This window comes from Crassostrea angulata, chromosome 9 (assembly GCF_025612915.1).
Source record: "Crassostrea angulata isolate pt1a10 chromosome 9, ASM2561291v2, whole genome shotgun sequence".
Lineage (NCBI taxonomy): Eukaryota > Metazoa > Mollusca > Bivalvia > Ostreida > Ostreidae > Magallana > Magallana angulata.
The window spans coordinates 4,097,191-4,118,608 of record NC_069119.1 but is presented as its reverse complement, the minus strand read 5'-3'; the positions used below and the strand labels follow the sequence as shown (position 1 = coordinate 4,118,608).

General features: G+C 33.1%; 1 protein-coding gene across 1 annotated transcript; it reads right to left on the bottom strand.

Moving 5' to 3' along the window:
• Positions 1-126: 126 nt before the first annotated feature.
• On the bottom strand, positions 127-20,293 carry LOC128164257 (receptor-type tyrosine-protein phosphatase epsilon-like). Its single transcript, XM_052828031.1, has 26 exons — positions 20,054-20,293; positions 17,888-18,112; positions 16,002-16,253; positions 15,443-15,580; positions 14,925-15,062; positions 14,235-14,375; positions 13,537-13,674; positions 12,873-12,973; positions 12,309-12,409; positions 12,083-12,159; positions 10,829-11,115; positions 10,651-10,738; positions 9,774-9,847; positions 6,317-6,353; positions 6,104-6,201; positions 5,817-5,945; positions 4,839-4,987; positions 4,472-4,607; positions 4,019-4,165; positions 3,804-3,897; positions 3,327-3,400; positions 2,730-2,864; positions 2,121-2,240; positions 1,875-2,017; positions 1,074-1,209; positions 127-856 (listed from the first exon to the last, which is right to left on the bottom strand). The coding sequence occupies exons 1-26, from the start codon at positions 20,124-20,126 to the stop codon at positions 761-763; spliced, it is 3,327 nt and encodes a 1,108-aa protein (XP_052683991.1). The 5' UTR covers positions 20,127-20,293; the 3' UTR covers positions 127-760.
• Between the last annotated feature and the right edge of the window lie 1,125 nt (positions 20,294-21,418).

Below are 21,418 nucleotides of genomic sequence, written 5' to 3'. Positions count from 1 at the left end.
CGATCTCTGAATTTCATCTTTATATGTTTGTGACAGGATTGGTTTCATTTTAAGTGGAATTGCGTTTTGTTCCTTTTGTTTGCTTTTTGATCAGTAGATAGTATAATTCTGTTTACAATTCCTTGCTGATTTTCAAATTAAACTTTAATAACTTATGACTGTTTACAGAAAATAACAAGTAAATACAAGGTAATACAGGGTGTATGTACAGGAAATGAAGAGGCCGAACAGTTGGTGAATTAAAATAAAATAGTTGCAGAAAAGGGTTTCTGACAACAATACATGTAGATAAGAAACATGTTTCCTTTTGCATTAAATAGAGTTATGACAATTCTACATTGAGTATCTTCAGTATAATTTCCCCCATTTCCCCCTTTTTAATGCAAAATACAAAACTTTCATGGAACCAACATAGGTTTTTTTACTGATTGCTGTACACAGCCTCTGATGTTGTTTCAATGTTCTACTAATTGCTGTACACAGCCTCTGATGTTGTTTCAATGTTCTACTAATTGCTGTACACATTCTCTGATGTTGTTTCAATGTTCTACTAATTGCTGTACACAGCCTCTGATGTTGTTTCAATGTTCTACTAATTGCTGTACACAGCCTCTGATGTTGTTTCAATGTTCTACTAATTGCTGTACACATTCTCTGATGTTGTTTCAATGTTCTACTAATTGCTGTACACACTCTCTGATGTTGTTTCAATGTTCTACTAATTGCTGTACACATTCTCTGATGTTGTTTCAATGTTCTACTAATTGCTGTACACATCCTTTTGATTACTGTACACACTCTCTGATGTTGTTTCAATGTAATCACGCAACGTCTTATACACAAAGGAATACTCCTCCTGTCAATGGGAATGGAAAATAATAAACTAACGATAGAATATACAAACAAACGACCCCACAAACAATTTTTGGTTTGATATTTTTCATTTATATTTCGTTCATATATCTCTTAAAGCGTCATCACATGGATAAACTATTTTTTTATTATTATTTATTTATGAAATATCATCGAGTGAAAATAAAACCTGAATATATTTAAACACCGAAACATTATACCTGTGTGGAACAGAATTCTGGTCTCCTTGTCTGTAGTTGTCGGACTGTTGTAAACACGTCAATGTTGTCGTCCATTTCGATTTGTTGTATGGAGTTAAACACAGCACAGAATACTCCGCATAGTGATGCACCATCTCTGTTATAAGGGAAAAAACTCATTGCTTATTGCAAATGGAAAGCAACGTTTGTAAAATAATTATGATACAAAAATGTAGTTACTTGCACATATCAAAATGTTTTATCCAAATAAAAGAATGTTTTTACTAAGTGGTTCATACTGGTATAAAGGAAGAGTACATTACAGAACACGTGCATAACACAATTATCTTTGTATGATATGAACTGACGCTGCTAGATGATGCGTTTGAAAGTGTTTTAAAAAACCAATTTCAAAAAGGTCCGTTTTACTATAATTTATACACAGTCAAATTGATTAAACTGTTATCATTATTATTAATTTGACAGTGGGAAAATAACATACAGAAAACAAAGAACCACTATAAGGCAAGTTAAAACTCTTTTATAAAAAATCTCAAAAGCTTCTGTTTTGAATAAAATTTCTGTTTTACTTTACTGTAACCCAACCTTCCGTTGTCGTATGGTTATAACAAGACTGGTCTGGAAAAGGCTTGGTCGAGAACATTTGTCGTCGCGAACAAGTTTATCGTAAATAAAACACGAAATAAAGTCGTCGTAAATAAAAGTTGGTTTATCTATCTATCTATCTATCTATCTATCTATCTATCTATCTATCTATCTTAATTCTTGTACAACAACCAATGGTCAGACGGCATCACTTACTTGCTGACTATAGTAATGGGGTTTTCTGTTGAAAGGTTTCGAGTATATGACACTATGCTTCGGAGAAACGATGTGTCTGGTGGAGTTCCGGTTGATTTCAGTTGTCCCTTGGGTTCTACAACTACTACTGAATGAGGTGTCTTCTAAAAAAAATTAAAATTCTAGGATATGAGTTGTTTTCTTATAATTAAGTGAGATAAGTATCATCTATGTTTTTGAGAATAGACAGATACAAGTTACCATTACCTCCCCGTGTATGATGGTGACTGTAGTGACCTTGATCTCGGTGTCACTCTCAGATTCATGCTGTACAACAAATGGCGGCACGTCCCTGGAAGACGCTATTTCTGGTAACCAGGTCTTCGACTAAAAAGGAGTAAAAACTTGTTCTGAAAAATATTATCTCAGTACATAGCTATATTTGTAAAATGCCGATCTGTGATTTTTTCTCATATTGTCATTGTTATCCTATCGCATCATGATCATTTTAATCTAGAACCGCGGCTCAATATTTGATGCATACAAATGCTGCGATCAATCGTTTATTTAACGACTACATTATAGTTATAAATCACATGCATCATCACGGCTAGGTCTTATATTTCATGTTGTTATGGCTGGTTTCATTGATTTTGATTCAGAATCATTTAAAGTCATATTGGGGAGAAAGTACCCGAATATGTCGTTGATGATGTACTGTCATATTTCTAAATATAAGTAAAATCAAAATGCTATTTGTCTTTTTGACGTTTTCTAGAACAGTATTGATTACTGAAACCAAATAACATAATATTTGGAATGATTATTCATACCCATGTACAAATTGATATGAATTTAAACATATGATAAACCCACCGACTCAATTGCATGTAATGGGTTCATACAGACGATTGTGTCAGATTCATGATCATTGAGCAGGCGCAGGAAGTCAACAGTGTCCTCTGGTGTCGGGTGATGAGTCACTATAAACGCTCTATCTTTCTGGTAAGACTAAAGAAAAAATAAAATTCATGACTTTATTACGATAATTTTACTTTAAAAAAAATTGCGTAAAATAAATTCATGAGAACTGTTTTTTTCTGATATATTTTTCAGGAAAACTGGTTTTAGCTTTCGTTATATATTATGGTATATACTTTAAACTTGATTTATCAAATCAAATTAAATGAATCTGCCATTAAACATATAAACAAGCGGTTCAAATCTATACTAACGCGCTCTCCCATCTAAAATCATTAAGAAATTCGATCATTCATATTATAGAAATAATTTAAGCAAAAATGAAAACGTTAACAGCAGTTTTGTTTTATAGAAATAACAGTATAACAACATTGTTAATCCTAATCAGTGATTTTAGAAAAAAAGCATCAGACACGCAATGGCGGATTTTGTATTTCTGTAAAAGGTACAAGCATGGACAACATTTTGATTGTTTAATTAAAATGTACTCACTGATACATGAATCGCATTGATGACGTTGCCTCGTTTACCAACAGATGATGTCAGATACAACATGTATTTGTCCACTGGAATTATGTAATTGTCATAATAAAATGTGAAAATAATTTCAGCTAATGTGTATAACCAATCTAATCTGGATCGTAGGTAATGAATAGTGAATTCTTAAAATGAACACACCTGTTAATATCCAATCAAATCACTGTGAACCAATTTTCAATAGCAATAGTTACTTTAATTTCACATATCAACTATGTCAAGTACTTTCGTAATTTCAGAAATTATCACTTCATATGTGTTCATTTTGATTCAGAGTTCTACGACGCTTTTGACACTTATTTGCGTATGACAGGTATCTGAAATTTGGTTTAAATTCTGACGCATTATTAAAATTTCAATTTCTTTTTACAAATGAAACATTTCGTTTTTTTGTTTGTTAATAATTGTGAGTATTAGACAAATTGTACTGACGTGGTAAAACATTGTTTCCTCTTTTATTGTCTAAATGCTGACTGGAATTCTTGAAATGAGCACTTGTGTATACTGGTCGAATTTCCATAAGTTTCTGCAAGTAAATAAAGACCAAAACAAACTTGAATTTATGAAGGGTGTTTTCATCTCTTAACTTATACAAATATCAAGGGAATCCCTTTGTGTTTTTTATTGTTGCTGTTTTCACGTTTTACCTGAAACTCCTTCCTGATGCCTGTTTGGTTAGCTGGGTGATCGCCGGTCAGTGTTTCCATTTTCGTAGTAAAATCAGGAAGACTTTGTGTTTCCATGGAAGCCTTGAATTTTTCGTTCAGTGCCAAAAATATCGTCATGTATTGTTCCTTTAACAAAAATTCAAAATCAAATAAATTTACAGTAAAACACGGTTATAGCGAACACGCTTACAATGAATTGACGCTTATAGTGAAGTGATTTTCATTCCCCGGAACTTTATTACATGTTGAAAACTTGACAAATATAACTAATTACGCTTATAACAAAGTATAACCTCCTGCCCCGGCAAGCGTGAATAATTGTATTCAATTCATTCAAAAAGTACTTAATATCTTTTGAAGGTCTTATTGGTTTATTATATATATATTATGGTAATCACTGTACACAATGAGTAAATATTCTGACAGACGTACATATGTTTGGACCATGTTCATTCTGTTTGCCCTCATAATCTTTACGTACTCCGCTACATTGATTTTACCAGACGCTTTACCAGCCTTGTACAGGGCATCCAGGGCAATGTATGTTCCTGTACGACCTATCCCTGCGCTACAATTGCATATCACTTTCAGTAAAATTGCACATATTAAAAACAATATTCTTACTTTCATTTCTGATAATAATTTTTTACAATTTTCTTAGTATTTGCTGAGGTTTGATTTCAATTTTTGTTATTTTACGGTCATCTAACTACAATTCATTTGTTGATGTTGAAAATTTACATTATCTGACTCATGACAATATTAATCTGCAATATCGGATTGTTTTACACAATCTTACCTGCAATGTACCATTATTGGTGATTTATTCCTACTTGTCCTTGTTCTCATCACGTGACTATGGAAAACAACCAATGAAAGAGGATCCGGGGTACCATGGTCAGGCCACGTGGTGTAGTGGTATTGCGTAACAGTGCGTTTTTTATTTTGCTGAAAATGGAGGATAGATAAAGAAAATTACATTGCAAAAATTGCGCAAAACGACTTTTATTATTCTCTCACTTTTTTATTAACAACATTCATGTATGTCTTTTTGGTTACTTCTTAAACAATATACTGTATGTGATAGCATGTATACAAGTTAGCCAAAAATTCGTTCTTTTTTTTATGACTTTTTCCTGTATATTCTTCGATTCCTTTTGTGTCCATTGAAACAATACATGACGTAATTATTACATATTCATACAAATATTTTAATGCTGTGCAGAAAGATTATAATAGAACAAATAATAAAATCTTTCGTTGTCTGATGTAGTCGTTTGAATCTCAGTAATGAAAAAAAGAGGAAGACGTTTGACATTATATGTATTAGGGCATATATAATTTTGATCGACTTTACGCTTCTGGCCTCAACTCACATGTATCTAGTTTATGAGAGTCACAATTTTGTAACGTCGACACTAGGGTTAAACTATAGCATCAGATATAGCCGTGGATTGGTTAAAAAGAACAACTGAACAACCAATAGTAAATTACCATCTATTCTAACTGTTAGCTGATGAGCCGATTACTAGTGTAGTCAGAGAAGTCGGGTAGTTCTAGATTTTAAGAGATGTCAGCAAATCTCTACAACGACGACGTCATTAGCTTTTTTACTACAACGTTTACGTTTCAAGGTTGTCAACGCCTGAGAAATATTAGAAAAGCCGATATGACTGAAAGCTGTAAATATTAGAGCCTCTGTTACGTATCCAAACTCGACTACTATTAAAGCATTGTACATTTACAACACAGCACAATTATAGAAACATGATATTACCTGCTTGTGCGAAACTGATAGTTTTCTGATGACGTAGAAAGCGTATTGTTTTTCTTCCTCATTCTTGATGACGATATTTCCGTGATGTCTTGCTTTCATATTCCCAGGCCAGTACTGAATGCATTTCACCTGATTGTAATTTCATGCATGCAAGTTAAGTCTTTCATAAAATGCGGATTTCGGCAAAATAATTACTATTCAATTGATTATACTTCTACAAACGTTAAATATCACAAAAACACGAAATACTTCTACCAAATTTAATTGTTTGTTCCAAATTTACCGACCTTTACGCCTTCTTTTAAGTTGGTCAACATCACAATTTGTGTGACATTTTCTTGCCATATCATTGTCCAAAAATCATTCAGTGTGTTCTGTTTAGGACCTTTATAACAAGACAGGGTAAAGGCGTTTTTAGTATTTAATTTTTTTTTAAACTTACATGACCACGTGGTTAAACTTGAAATTTAAATTAAATTTCTTGTTGTAAAAAAGTTTACCTTGTGATGCAATATACTCTCTCTCTTCCTCCAATCCCTTCAAAAAATATTTTCGTAAGAATAAGATTTGCAATGTTTGATTATACATGTATGATAAAGTCTGTCTAAGTGATACTCACACTGATGTAGTTTATACATGTATGATAAAGTCTGTCTGAGTGATACTCACACTGATGTAGTTTATACATGTATGATAAAGTCTGTCTAAGTGATACTCACACTGATGTAGTTTATATATGTATGATAAAGTCTGTCTGAGTGATACTCACACTGATGTAGTTTATACATGTATGATAAAGTTTAATGAGTGATACTCACACTGATGTAGTTTATACATGTATGATAAGTCTTTCTGAGTGATACTCACACTGATGTAGTTTATACATGTATAATAAAGTCTGTCTGAGTGATACTCACACTGATGTAGTTTATACATGTATGATAAGTCTGTCTGAGTGATACTCACACTGATGTAGTTTATAAATGTATGATAAAGTCTGTCTGAGTGATACTCATACTGATGTAGTTTATACATGTATGATAAAGTCTGTCAAAGTGATACACTGATGTAGTTTATACATGTATGATAAAGTCTGTGTGAGTGATACTCACACTGATGTAGTTTATACATGTATGATAAAGTCTGTCTGAGTGATACTCACACTGATGTAGTTTATACATGTATGATAAAGTCTGTCTGAGTGATACTCACACTGATGTAGTTTATACATGTATGATAGGTCTGTCTAAGTGATACTCACACTGATGTAGTTTATACATGTATGATAAGTCTGTCTAAGTGACACACACACTGATGTAGTTTATTCATGTATGATAAAGTCTGTCTGAGTGATACTCACACTGATGTAGTTTATACTTGTATGATAAAGTTTACTGAGTGACACTCACACTGATGTAGTTTATACATGTATGATAAAGTCTGTCTGAGTGATACTCACACTGATGTAGTTTATACATGTATGATAAAGTTTACTGAGTGACACTCACACTGATGTAGTTTATACATGTATGATAAAGTCTGTCTAAATGATACTCATACTGATGTAGTATATACATGTATGATAAAGTCTGTCTGAGTGACACTCACACTGATGTAGTTTATACATGTATGATAAAGTCTGTCTGATACTCACACTGATGTAGTTTATACATGTATGATAAAGTCTGTCTGAGTGATACTCACACTGATGTAGTTTATACATGTATGATAAAGTTTACTGAGTGACACTCACACTGATGTAGTTTATACATGTATGATAAAGTCTGTCTAAATGATACTCATACTGATGTAGTATATACATGTATGATAAAGTCTGTCTGAGTGACACTCACACTGATGTAGTTTATACATGTATGATAAAGTCTGTCTGATACTCACACTGATGTAGTTTATACATGTATGATAAAGTCTGTCTGAGTGATACTCACACTGATGTAGTTTATACATGTATGATAAAGTTTACTGAGTGACACTCACACTGATGTAGTTTATACATGTATGATAAAGTCTGTCTAAGTGATACTCATACTGATGTAGTATATACATGTATGATAAAGTCTGTCTGAGTGACACTCACACTGATGTAGTTTATACATGTATGATAAAGTCTGTCTGATACTCACACTGATGTAGTTTAAACATGTATGATAAAGTCTGCCTGATACTCACACTAATGTAGTTTATATATGTATAATAAAGTCTGTCTGAGTGATACTCACTCTGATGTAGTTTATACATGTATGATAAAGTCTGTCTGAGTGATACTCACACTGATGTAGTTTATACATGTATGATAAAGTCTGTCTGAGTGATATTCACACTGATGTAGTTTATACATGTATGATAAAGTCTTTCTGAGTGATACTCACACTGATGTAGTTTATACATGTATGATAAAGTCTGTCTGATACTCACACTGATGTAGTTTATATATGTATAATAAAGTCTGTGTGAGTGATACTCACACTGATGTAGTTTATACATGTATGATAAAGTTTACTGAGTGATACTCACACTGATGTAGTTTATACATGTATGATAAGTCTGTCTGAGTGATACTCACACTGATGTAGTTTATACATGTATAATAAGTCTGTCTGAGTGACACTCACACTGATGTAGTTTATACATGTATAATAAAGTCTGTCTGAGTGATACTCACACTGATGTAGTTTATACATGTATGATAAAGTCTGTCTGAGTGATACTCACACTGATGTAGTTTATACATGTATGATAAAGTCTGTCTAAATGATACTCATACTGATGTAGTATATACATGTATGATAAAGTCTGTCTGAGTGACACTCACACTGATGTAGTTTATACATGTATGATAAAGTCTGTCTGATACTCACACTGATGTAGTTTATACATGTATGATAAAGTCTGTCTGAGTGATACTCACACTGATGTAGTTTATACATGTATGATAAAGTTTACTGAGTGACACTCACACTGATGTAGTTTATACATGTATGATAAAGTCTGTCTAAATGATACTCATACTGATGTAGTATATACATGTATGATAAAGTCTGTCTGAGTGACACTCACACTGATGTAGTTTATACATGTATGATAAAGTCTGTCTGATACTCACACTGATGTAGTTTATACATGTATGATAAAGTCTGTCTGAGTGATACTCACACTGATGTAGTTTATACATGTATGATAAAGTTTACTGAGTGACACTCACACTGATGTAGTTTATACATGTATGATAAAGTCTGTCTAAGTGATACTCATACTGATGTAGTATATACATGTATGATAAAGTCTGTCTGAGTGACACTCACACTGATGTAGTTTATACATGTATGATAAAGTCTGTCTGATACTCACACTGATGTAGTTTAAACATGTATGATAAAGTCTGCCTGATACTCACACTAATGTAGTTTATATATGTATAATAAAGTCTGTCTGAGTGATACTCACTCTGATGTAGTTTATACATGTATGATAAAGTCTGTCTGAGTGATTCTCACACTGATGTAGTTTATACATGTATGATAAAGTCTGTCTGAGTGATATTCACACTGATGTAGTTTATACATGTATGATAAAGTCTTTCTGAGTGATACTCACACTGATGTAGTTTATACATGTATGATAAAGTCTGTCTGATACTCACACTGATGTAGTTTATATATGTATAATAAAGTCTGTGTGAGTGATACTCACACTGATGTAGTTTATACATGTATGATAAAGTTTACTGAGTGATACTCACACTGATGTAGTTTATACATGTATGATAAGTCTGTCTGAGTGATACTCACACTGATGTAGTTTATACATGTATAATAAGTCTGTCTGAGTGACACTCACACTGATGTAGTTTATACATGTATAATAAAGTCTGTCTGAGTGATACTCACACTGATGTAGTTTATACATGTATAATAAAGTTTACTGAAAGATACTCACATTGATGTAGTTTGCATTGATGTAGTCACCAGATGGTGTATTTGGTTCTGTCAGGATAACCCTGGAGTGATCATCTGTAATAAAAGACCACTTCAGTATGTTAGTACCAGGCTTGAGGTAATGCTAAATGTAATGGTAATGCATTGCAATACATAACATGTTTTCAAAGTAATGCTAGAAATGTGTAATATCACAAATTTAGCATTAAAAGTTTAGGTAATGTACTGTATAACTTTACTCAAGTAATGGTATGTAATGCATTACTTCAAGAAAAGTAAGTAATGATAATAGTAATTTAATGCCCAAATGCATGAAATAATGGTAATGTAATGCATTACTTTACAGTGTAATTCGCTCCAAGCCTGCGTAATGCGACAAAATTCTGTAAAATTAATCATAAGTCAACGTTTTTAAAGATCTAGAGAGCTGGATGGTTGTGGCCTTTTATATGTTATATATACCTCCTTTAGACGAAAAGATATGTATAAAGGTATAGGAAAAATATTCAAATTTTAAAGCTAAAATATTGGGATTATTTTTTTTTACTAAATGATAGTTTGAGGCCCAAAATATCATATTGAAAAAATTTAAGGTAAGTCTGATGGTTTATTCGTTGACCACCCAGCCGCCTTAACAAAAAACTATCAGTTTATTTCTTGTTTCTATCAACTGCTTTTATAAAGGAAAAACAATACATGTATCCAATAGGTAAATTGAACTTCAAAATAAGATCCTGCCAGAATAAAAAAAAAACTCCACGTTGATGAGAATGCATGGAATGTAATTGCTTTAGCAGCTTCTTGTGAAAATATTTGGGAAATTATTGATGAAAAGAACTTCTAGACAAGAAAGTTCTTGTACTTCTTTTAACACCTACAAGGGAATGTAGTTTTGAATCTATTTTTGACTAGATTTTCCTGGCGTTTTCCAACTTCGCAGGGATGTTGTTCTCCATATGGCAACATCTAAGAAATAAAAACAGAAAATTGGAAACACAAAACAAAACAATTTCAACTTATTTTTGAGACAGACCAATTTGCAGAAAGATCGCTTACAGCGTATTCTCTTTTGAACCCGTCATCTTCATCTTCTCTCCTTTCATTTATTGCACTTTCGATATCACTAATTGGAATGTCACATATGGTCTCCTCGTTTAGATACATGTCTCCATAGGGATTGTCAATGCCTTCGTCATCAGTGTCATCGTCTCTGACGTCATATTTTTTCTCAATGGGTGTATCAATTGAAGTTTTATTGTTATCTGAATTCAAAACAGGTTTGTCATCGGTTTTCATATTTTCATAGATGTTTGTAAATCCAGTATTCTCACTTCCATTGTGCACTGAAACAAACAAAATACTGAGGTGAATTCTGGGCCTACTTGCAGTTGGTTTAAAAATAATTCAATAGTTGACATCGTTTTTTTTTGTATAAGCCCACAGGTGCTTGAGGACAAAACCTAGCCCCACCCCCACCCCAAATTTAAACCCCCGGATAGCTGACTTTTTGATAGAAATTATTTTTAAGTCATGTACACATGTTCCATTTTAAATGTCAACAAATTAACGGAAAATAAACGATTGATGTAAAGGAATTTCTATCAACTAGCCCGGGGGTCCAAATCGGGGGAGGGGGGTCCTGTCCTCCAGCACCTGTGTACAAGCCATGTTACATTATGTTATCCAATCTTATTAATTCTCTGCAATATGTACAACAGGTTTTTTCTTCTTCGAAAAAAAAACCAAGGAAGCTTCGGAACTCAAATATAGAATACATAGAGTAGATAGCCAAAACATTAAGTGTGTAAAATATCGACAAATCAGAACGTACCTATGCTGATGCCTAAATATGAACTTGACTATATAATTAGAGAGTTACACTTCCAAAGAGAAAAGAAGTTTCATAGTTTGTAATCTCCGAGTTACCCCATGCACGCCGCTTTTTATACATTTAGTTAATGATAAGGTGAGGTGTATACACTATATCTTAACAGTCCATAACAAAATGAAGATAATACAAGAAGCATACATAGGAACGTTTGTTATTCAATTAGAATAGTTAAGGTTCACATCGTGACTTCACAATGATCAAACGCTAAAACTTCGAAATATTTTAAAGTATAGTTATGTTGCAATCTAAACGTCATTACGATATCATAACGGAGATCTTAATGACTTTATGACTTTCATCTTAATAATTTTATTGTCCTTTACAAAAGTTTGGATTATTGAGAATCAAAAACAACAACGTTTGATTCCCAATAATCTCATTTTTTGTAAAGGACATTATTCTAAGCATCTATTACTTACAATGTGCATTCTCTTCCCTCTCCTGAATACGTTTCTCTGATCGTTGCATTTCATCCTTTGGTTTTGTTGTTCTCGTTCTTGAAAATAACAGTAATTATATAACGAAGTATGTAACACAATATTGTTCTGCCAATAATTTAACAACAAACATTTTGCTAATATACAACTGCAAAATAGGCTTAAAAACGTACAATGTTACAGTAATGACGAGCTACATATATGTTACCTCTTAAACACAATGATAAAGACAACAACTAGGATGGCTAGGACTACTGCCGCTACCACACCAGCAATAACGGCAGTGTTGTCATCTGGCGGCGTGCCAATCTGTGTAATAAAGAGTGATGGATCAAGCTGTATAATTATTGAAACGACACAAATGAATAAGACAATTATAATGAATAAAATCATTCAGTCAGAAAAATCTCCTCAATCATATTGATTAAAAGGCAGAGTACGGTTTTGATTCCAAATGCGTAACCGTGAAAAAGAAAAAAATAAGAATATGACTTCTAATTCATGTCACTGATTAAGCATATAACGTCAGGTCTAGAATCTGTAGAATTAATATTACTACTTAAAGCGTGCCTTATTTTACCCAAGGTATCATGTTGAAAATTGGAATTTGATATCACAGTTTCTCAATTGATCTAAATGAAATTATTTTTGCTCGTAGAAATGCACAGGTTCAGAGCGAGAACATACATAACATTACATAATAAAAATAAAGCATCCATTCATGTCGTAAAAAAATCATATAAATTATACATGTACACAACTTCAAATTTACCTGTTCACATGTTCCGGCTATGACGTCACAGGTTCTATTCTTAGCACAAACTGCCTGGCATGTTTTGTTACAGTTGTAACCATATGATCCCCATTTACAACCTTAAATACCCAGCACGTATAAAAGATGTAATTAAAATATAATCGTTTGAATCCGGTTTGTATAATTTACCTTTTAGAAGGGCGATTAAGAAGTCGTGTAAAACTGTAGATTGATTACTAGAGCTCTTTTTACAATCAGTGTGTTGAAAATCATTTCAAATTGTTATAATCTGATTTGATATACTTTGTGTACAATTTGTTCCTTTATTATCATACATCAAAACGTATCATCCTTAGAATTATTACATACACAAAAAAACTTAGTGACCGTAAATACATAGTCGCCATTATAAATTATACGGTATATGTACAGAAGAGGCCTTTAGGCCTTATCGGTCACCTGATTAACTGCAGTGTGGCTTTTGCAATGTATATCCATGTGCATTATAATTACAGGGCTTATGAAACCATTTACAATATTCCAGGATTGTTCGATTCAATAAACTTTTTACATCCAAAAAAAAAAAAACAACTGTAGCATTACTTACAGTGACCGAGTGACTCATGTGACCCAAAAAGTGCCATTTTCTTTGGAATAAAATAACCAATTTGAATTGATTTACCTTGTGTACAGTTAGTTCCTTCATATCCTGCATCACATCCATTAAGACAGGAGCCGTTGACATGGTGGCAGGCTTCATTCTGTACACAGTTCCCACAGGACTCGGTACAGTTTTGACCAAATTCACCCGCCTTACACTCTGTAGAGATTATAATCAAATGATTGTTGCGAAGTGTGCAATACATTAAATGTCGTTTTCCCCCTTTTTGTATTAAAAAATAGAAAGATACTGTCTAATGTGCATGTTGCTTTTTTTAATCATTCATTTATAATATTGCACCTCACCTACATGTAGCTTTGAATGAAAATGCCATACATAATTCTACACAATAAGTTAATCATGATCAAATTTCAATGATACAAGTTTAATACACACCTGAAAAAAGAAAAAAAATCTATCCAATATTTGAACTTATTGTCTTTTTATTGAAACACATGCTAGTTTTACGGTTGTGAGAACACGAATTGGAACGCCATCCCAATCATTTCTAATATGCAAGAAAAAGTGGTTACTTGTATCACATTTGAGGTCAATCCTGGTCGATATACCTTTCCATCACATGGTTGTTTAAAAAAGCCAAGCAATGTATTTAGTAAACTCTGGGTGTAATGTCTTCATTTATGAGAACTATTTTGAGACTTATCTAAATTAATGATCTCATGCACAAATTCGCAAAACAGAACAGAGAAAAACCTTACTGATTTTACATTGGAGGTCTCTCCATCCTGGCTGACACCCTCCCCTACACTCTCCCGTGACCCTGTCACATTTCCCCGGAACTCCACAGTTCATACTACAATTCTCACGACAATTGTACCCAAACAATCCGACAGGACACTCTGCAAAATGAAAAGACAGAAGTGTACTAAGTACAACAGGATCGTATACTGTATACATGAATATTTACGCCCCGTGTTATTTTCGCCCTTTTCCACTTGTAAACGGTTTCGGCCCTTCTTGAATTTGCCCAAACAAAATTATGATTAAGGAGAGATAATTTGAGGCATTGGAATTCGCAGAGTCTTCAATTCGCCATCTGACAACGAATGCGAAAGGGGCGAAAATTTAACGCGGCGAATATTTACCTGAATACAGTACTCGATGCTATAAAACCATGATTTCATTGGAAGATCAAATCATAAGGATGTTTTGAAAATTTTGATTAAAAATATATGTTAAATCCCTTGAATTAAAGAAAAATAAAGGCGATAAACAAATCTGGAAATACACGTTTCTCTTCAAAAAGATGTGATCGTCTAAACATAAAAAATGGCGATTATATTTAAACACTCAATATTTCAAATATCATTCCTAAATCTTTTTCGTTCGTGAGTGTTGGCTTTTTAAGAAAACCGTTATATTTACTGTGCATTATGCATAATTCTTACCTTTATCACATTTATCTCCAAACACTCCTGTGTCACATCCGTTTGGGCAACTTCCGTTCACGTGATTGCACTGCTCACCGTTCAAACATTTACCACACGTAGAATTACACTCAAAACCGTATCTGTTATCAGTACATTCTACAAGATTAAACAAAAAATATGTGTATCTTATCATATCTTATTGAAAATGATATAAGTTTACTTAATTTTATCATCATTTTGTTACATTATTATAAATGTTGTAGAATTATAAGACACAGATCATATTTGGTTTATTTTTTAAAAGAAAAATAGTACTCTCTAGGCAATCTTGTAAACATTGCATTTACATCAACAAACGATCTTCTATTTGTAAGCAAGAATGATTTAAAAAGTAAATTTTTGGAAGATATTGCTCTGTTGTAAAAATAGTTAAAATATCTTCGGTAAATAAGTATGCTCCATGTAACAGCATACGGTCTCAACTCTATGGAAAATCAACTGGTGTTCAATAATGGTATTTCTTGAGTATTCTAAACCTGAATCACAAGTCGGTCCAGTGTATCCAGAGACACAGCCCAGACACGTTCCATTCACGATGTTGCAGCGGCCCTCCTGACAGTTCTGTGGACACGGTAAGGAACAGTCCTCGCCGTAATATCCGGGGATACGACACCCTGGCCAAAAAAGAATAATACCGAATTAGCCGATATCGATTGCACATCATTCTGACCCTGACTTTTGTTAACAACAATATCACTACTGAAATTCCGTTCCAAACAATGAACATTGACAAATAAGTTGTTGCTATTGGCTGTTGGTTTTAATTTTAAAATACTACTTCAAATATTAATTAAATTAATTAAATATATTAATTATTTTAATATACTGTATTATAATACAATAAAACTAAGTAAAAACATTTCAGCTTTGGTCGGTTTGAATATCAACGAGAGCTAAGCTAAGCAGCATTTGTAATTATCTTTTATTTGTTCAAATAAACTTGTATAATTATATAAAATATGCGTTTGTTCACTGTGACATATGTGTCCTAAAAGTTGTTTATTTAAATTTGTTGTATTTAGTTCATTTTCTTACCGTAAACTTCAAGTTCACATATTTCGTTGAAAGCATACTGATCATACCCAGCAGGATACGGAGGGTTGGTCCTGGTGTTGTAGTAGATGACGTATCTCCCGTGTGTGACACACGTTATGTTTGTAGGATTGGGGATTGTGGACGGGGTATAGCTGGTGTCCTTGAAACAAGGTACCCCGTCCTCTTTATTGGTTGAGTTTGATACGTAAACAGAGTATCCCAGGAATCTAGCAGTGTAGCCATTATTCTCATCTGTAAAATATTTAAAAAATATACATATTCATACAAAGAAAAAACACCATCAATAATATTGACATATTTCGCACGCAAGGCATTGCTGACAAATTTTCAACTATCATAACCTTTAATATTAATGAGAAAAACCCAGTAGCTCATTCAGAATCGAGATAATTAGAGATCTAAAATTGAAATTTAGCATCTAGACATGTAATAGTATTTTATTGTTCCTCCACGTATATTGTATATTTTTCACTATTAAGGCTAATGATACTGATTGTTTTATTTTTCATTTCATTTTGTCAAAACACAAACGCAAATTGTCCCTGTTGACATACATATGCTATTCGGTTTAATTAATTATATTTTTTGGCTTATAATTAATCTTTGGTTTTATTTCGAAGCTCAGTGTAGATTTGCTGATACAGACATACCATGAAATCATCAATATGACACGCGAATCCTAGCAACATTTCAATATTTTGATTTAACATTATCGATACATCGTAATGTTACAATATATCTCTAGTTGAATGATAATTCAATCTTGGGTGAATTATCTTATATATTAAACTGAATTGATCCTAATTCTGGGAAAACTTTATAAATACACAGTGCAAATGGAATTGATAATTTTCTAGAAGAATCGTGAAACACACAAAATGCTTGGAAATCAAATCAATTACAAAGTCTGAAATTTTTTTCCTATTTTATTCAAACATTTAAATATTATAATGTAACATTTATGTGTGTAAATATGAAGACTGAACTGGTCATCAAAATTTTGGTTGCTTAGGGTCTGATGAATTAAGTCAGTCGTACATGTAATACATGTATGTATTAATGTGAGTTTTTCTTCAACAGTCTTTAGTTCCTTCGTTCCGATATCATAGAAAATCATTTATGTATATTTGGTATACATTGGAGTTCAATACGCCAAGAAGTGGATTAGCATAGCCTGTTTTCCGATCCTTAATAAATATTTTCAAATATGTTTGAATTAGTATGAGACACCTCCATATTGTGACGTGTTTTCTATCAAAATAAATATTAATAAAATTCAGTTTTATTTTAAAGAGTTTTTTTTCTGTTACTAAAAATGTTAACAAGCAGGCCAATCGGTTTATACCACCAGGAAATGCCCCTGAAAATTTCAGGCCCGAAATATGAATTTTAAATTTTGAATTGCGAACTGCGTTCTAGAACACAGTTCACTATTCAGTTGCATATAAGCCGGATTCTTAAAAACTATAGATAACTGTATCATCATATTTTCACAATGGTAGTGAAATACCACTAGTAGATACCCCTGAAAATTTCGGGCCCCAAATATGAATTCTAAATTTTGAATTGCGAACTGCGTTCTAGAACGCAGTTCACTATTCAATTGCGAACTGCGAACTGCGTTCCAAAAACCGATTCTCCCTTTGGAATTTATGCCTTTGTCCCAAAAAATTCAAACACATTTTTGAGGCAAATAATGTAAAATTTAAAAAGTATTTTAATCATAGTGTCCTTTTTTCCGCACTAATATCACCAGGTGTCCCATACCAACTTATATAATTCTATCCATATACTCTAAAATACTTTTAATCAGTTCAAATTTTTCAAACATTATATAAAATAATATAATTTATTTTATCTCTTACCCCAGGCGACATTATCCGTTCTGTACTGTATAAAGATGTAATGTATACTGAGTACTTCTCCTAGATCTACCCGCCATTCTGCTGTTGACTGACTGTTGGCCGATATCACGCACTGTCCTCCAAATGCTTCTAGATTTGATTTCAGTCCGTCCACGGCTTTATATGCCGTCCACACATTGTTGTAAGGATGCAGCTGCCATGCTGACTTATACAAAGCTAGATTATCTGTGAAACAAAACGAACAAGAATTTACCTCACACGCCAAGCTCACCCGAAGCAGCTTTTCTAAAATCAAGGATCTAAATAGCAGTTATTCATTGTGCGACCACAATCAGATCAAATTCCGTTTTTTACCTTTAATTTCAGTACTGTTCTTTGATGTCCTTGTAGCAAAAATTGAAAAATAATGTTTATGAAAGAGACCCGTCTAATTGCTCAATTGTTTAATCGAACAAATCAAGTGACCGGCAAAAATGTATTCTGTACATTGCTATTTTCTTAACATTTATTTCAAGCATCAGTATCAAAATCATAATTTTTTTTTATTTAATCGTTAGTTAATTCATGTCCCACTTTGATGTTTAAAATTTGTATAGATTTCTCGGAGAAAAATCGGAAGGGGGTGGGGAGGTTTCAAAACCAGGCCCTCTCTAGGTATGCAAATATTTCATTCAAAAGATTTTAAGATAATCCTTGAATTATCATAATAGCGCATTGACAATCACATTGAATATGTATTATATGAAGTTATTCCAACAAATTCCTAATTTTGGGAAATCCCTTTTGTTTTTGATATTGCATGACGTAATGGAAATTCAAATATTTCCCTATCTACCGTCTTTTGAAGTGGGGAAAATAAAAGCACATTTAACCACGTAGCATATTAAGTAACTATGTGTAGTTAACATCGCTAACAACGGTTTGAAGAACGAGTAAAAAATAACATTTTGTGTAGGAACTTTGTTCTTTATCTGCTATATAGTGTGTCACAAGATATTTATGCAGCACATTTGGGCGTTTCAAAGGGAAAATGAATGAAACTCTTTTAATTCAAAAGGTATTAATAGATACAAATTGTTTAAGAAAATGTGTGGCATAAATGTTTTGGGACAGACTATAAATTGTTAACTTTCTTGATGTACAGAGTAGGGTAATACATATGCATAATTAGAGTGCCGAAAATGGGCGTCATTTTAATGCGACGACAGAAGAGAGGGGCTTTAAAATCGTTAGGGGAAGCAGATATATAAATGCGGAAGTTAAACTGGATTTTCTACTTAAAGGTTGCGAAGAAGAGTACAGATTTCCTTAAGAAAATTAAAACTTGGGATCTTAAAATTAAGTAGTACTATTGCTAAACAGTATGAAGGGAAAGGGGCTGTAATTTTTTTTGTTTTGTTTTGTTTTGTTTTAGTTTTAGTTTTTTGAGAGAGAGAGAGAGAGAGAGAGAGAGAGAGAGAGAGAGGAATGGACGGTCGATAAGATAGATAAAGAATTTTATGGTCCTGGCAACGTGACGATTTTAAGTTGACCTATACACTCGGGAAATATCTACTTGATAGTAAGACAATAAAACAAGCTCGACGAGTTGTAAACCTCCGCTAACTAAAGGGGCCAATCATGCTGTCCGAATGTACGTGCTATTACGAACTAAATAATGTTTGTTAAAGGAGATTTTATTATTGATTTTAACAGTTCCCCACTTGAACTTTGTAGATCTCTTGCATCAAGCATTCCTTTCAAACAAAAAGTAGTATTCTTCTTGTACATAATAAAGTTATAAATTAAATGTCTTTATGATACACTGGTGGGATCAGTTATTTGGAAGACCATGATTCAACATTTTTTTTTCTCATTAGAACCATTTTAACAGGTCCTTGAACTTTTAGTAGGATTTAAGTATCTTTTTCGTAAAGTTAAAAAGGACACTAATCTCAAGAGAAATATACACAAATTGCGTAGTTTTAGCTCAAAAGCCAGACACATCTTGTTGATTTCAAAGAGCCGTGACTGAGTGGCCTGCAATGAAATAGACAGGCTTACGTTATATTGCTGTTTGACACAACTACTCAGAGTCCAAGCTCCTGTTAAATAGTTTTAATGCATTCACTACACCTCCGCATTAAAAAACCCGTTAAACTATTGTTAAACAACATATATTCTTACCGTAAGCAAGAACAGTGGAGAGGAATTGTAAGAATCCCAATAAACAAAATAACGATGCATCTTCTCTACACATGCTGCTGTTCTGCAAAACGTCATCAAGAGGGAGAGTGTTGATCCAGGAAGTAACACTATCAAAGCTTAGACCACCAGTAGTCACGGACCGGCGCACAGATTAACACGACAGGAGAGCCCTTGTTGTTGTGGGGAAGATTTAAATGGACCGTACGGTGTATACATGTTAAAGAGACGAATACACAGACACAGCAGACCCCATTTAAATTTATTTCTATCGTAAACAGGGTTCGTGAACTATAACCCCAGGGCCTGTTTTAAAAAAATGTATTAATAGAACTCTGCTATATAACGGGACGGAAAATACCCGAAGACGTACCGGGCGTATCGGAGGGGAAATCCCCTTTTATTCATATGTGTGTAAACCCCCCCTCCATCATTATGTATATATTTATAATCTGTATATTTTACTCGCTTGTTATCCATGAACAACTCAGTCTGTTGAGGTTCAAATTGTGTAAGATATTCAATATCTACAGCATACACAGCCTTGTGTACAAGTGTTTAACAGGAAACAAGAACCAGTCACTTAGTATGTGCTTAGTTCTTCCGATCGAGTTTCCTCTCGGGCAGTGGGTAGTATATATCGACCACAGATAATTCATCTACCTGACCATTGATATTGTTCCCACTTTGTGTACGTAGATTTTTACCATAAATCATCTATTTAAATCCTCCATGTCTGTCTGTCTGTCTGTCTGTCTGTCTGTCTGTCTGTCTCTCTCTCTCTCTCTCTCTCTCTCTCTCTCTCTCTCAAACAACACACAATAATTATTACCAACGTAATTTCAACCTATTTATTTTAGTTTAATTCAATTTAATTATTTTTTGTGCACATATCAGTAACCAAAAACTTGTTTAAAATTCACTTCCCAGGGAGATCATAAAATCTAATCTGTCAAATACTTAAAATGTTTAGAATGGGGGGAAATTAAAATTAAACGTAGTTTTTTTTCTCTCTAAAAGCGAAACTTGAAAAAAATGTATAATTAATGTGTAACGTGCTTTATCATATCAATATTGTATTTATTATAATCTATCAATATAAACGTTTTGATGAATTAGGTAATTGGATACAAACATAGGTCTGGCCCAAACCTACCCCCGGGGTTCATGATTTTATCAAACTTGAATGTTGACTACCTGAGAATGCTTCCACACAACTAACAGCTTTTTCTGACTGCTTGGTGTTTGAGATTTAAGAAAAAAATCTAAACATGTATATTCCTAGGTAAATATTTGAACCTCTCTTATTGTGGCACCGCCCTACCCCCAGGGATCGTGATTTTAACA

Coding starts and splice junctions, on each gene's coding strand:
- LOC128164257 (XM_052828031.1), bottom strand. CDS start 20,126: ATGTGTAGAGAAGATGCATCGTTATTTTGTTTATTGGGATTCTTACAA. Junction 12,160..12,308: donor TTTATCATTGTGTTTAAGAG/GTAACATATATG, acceptor GTTATTTTCAAG/AACGAGAACAACAAAACCAA. Junction 9,848..10,650: donor ATTCAAAACTACATTCCCTT/GTAGGTGTTAAA, acceptor CTTTTATTACAG/ATGATCACTCCAGGGTTATC.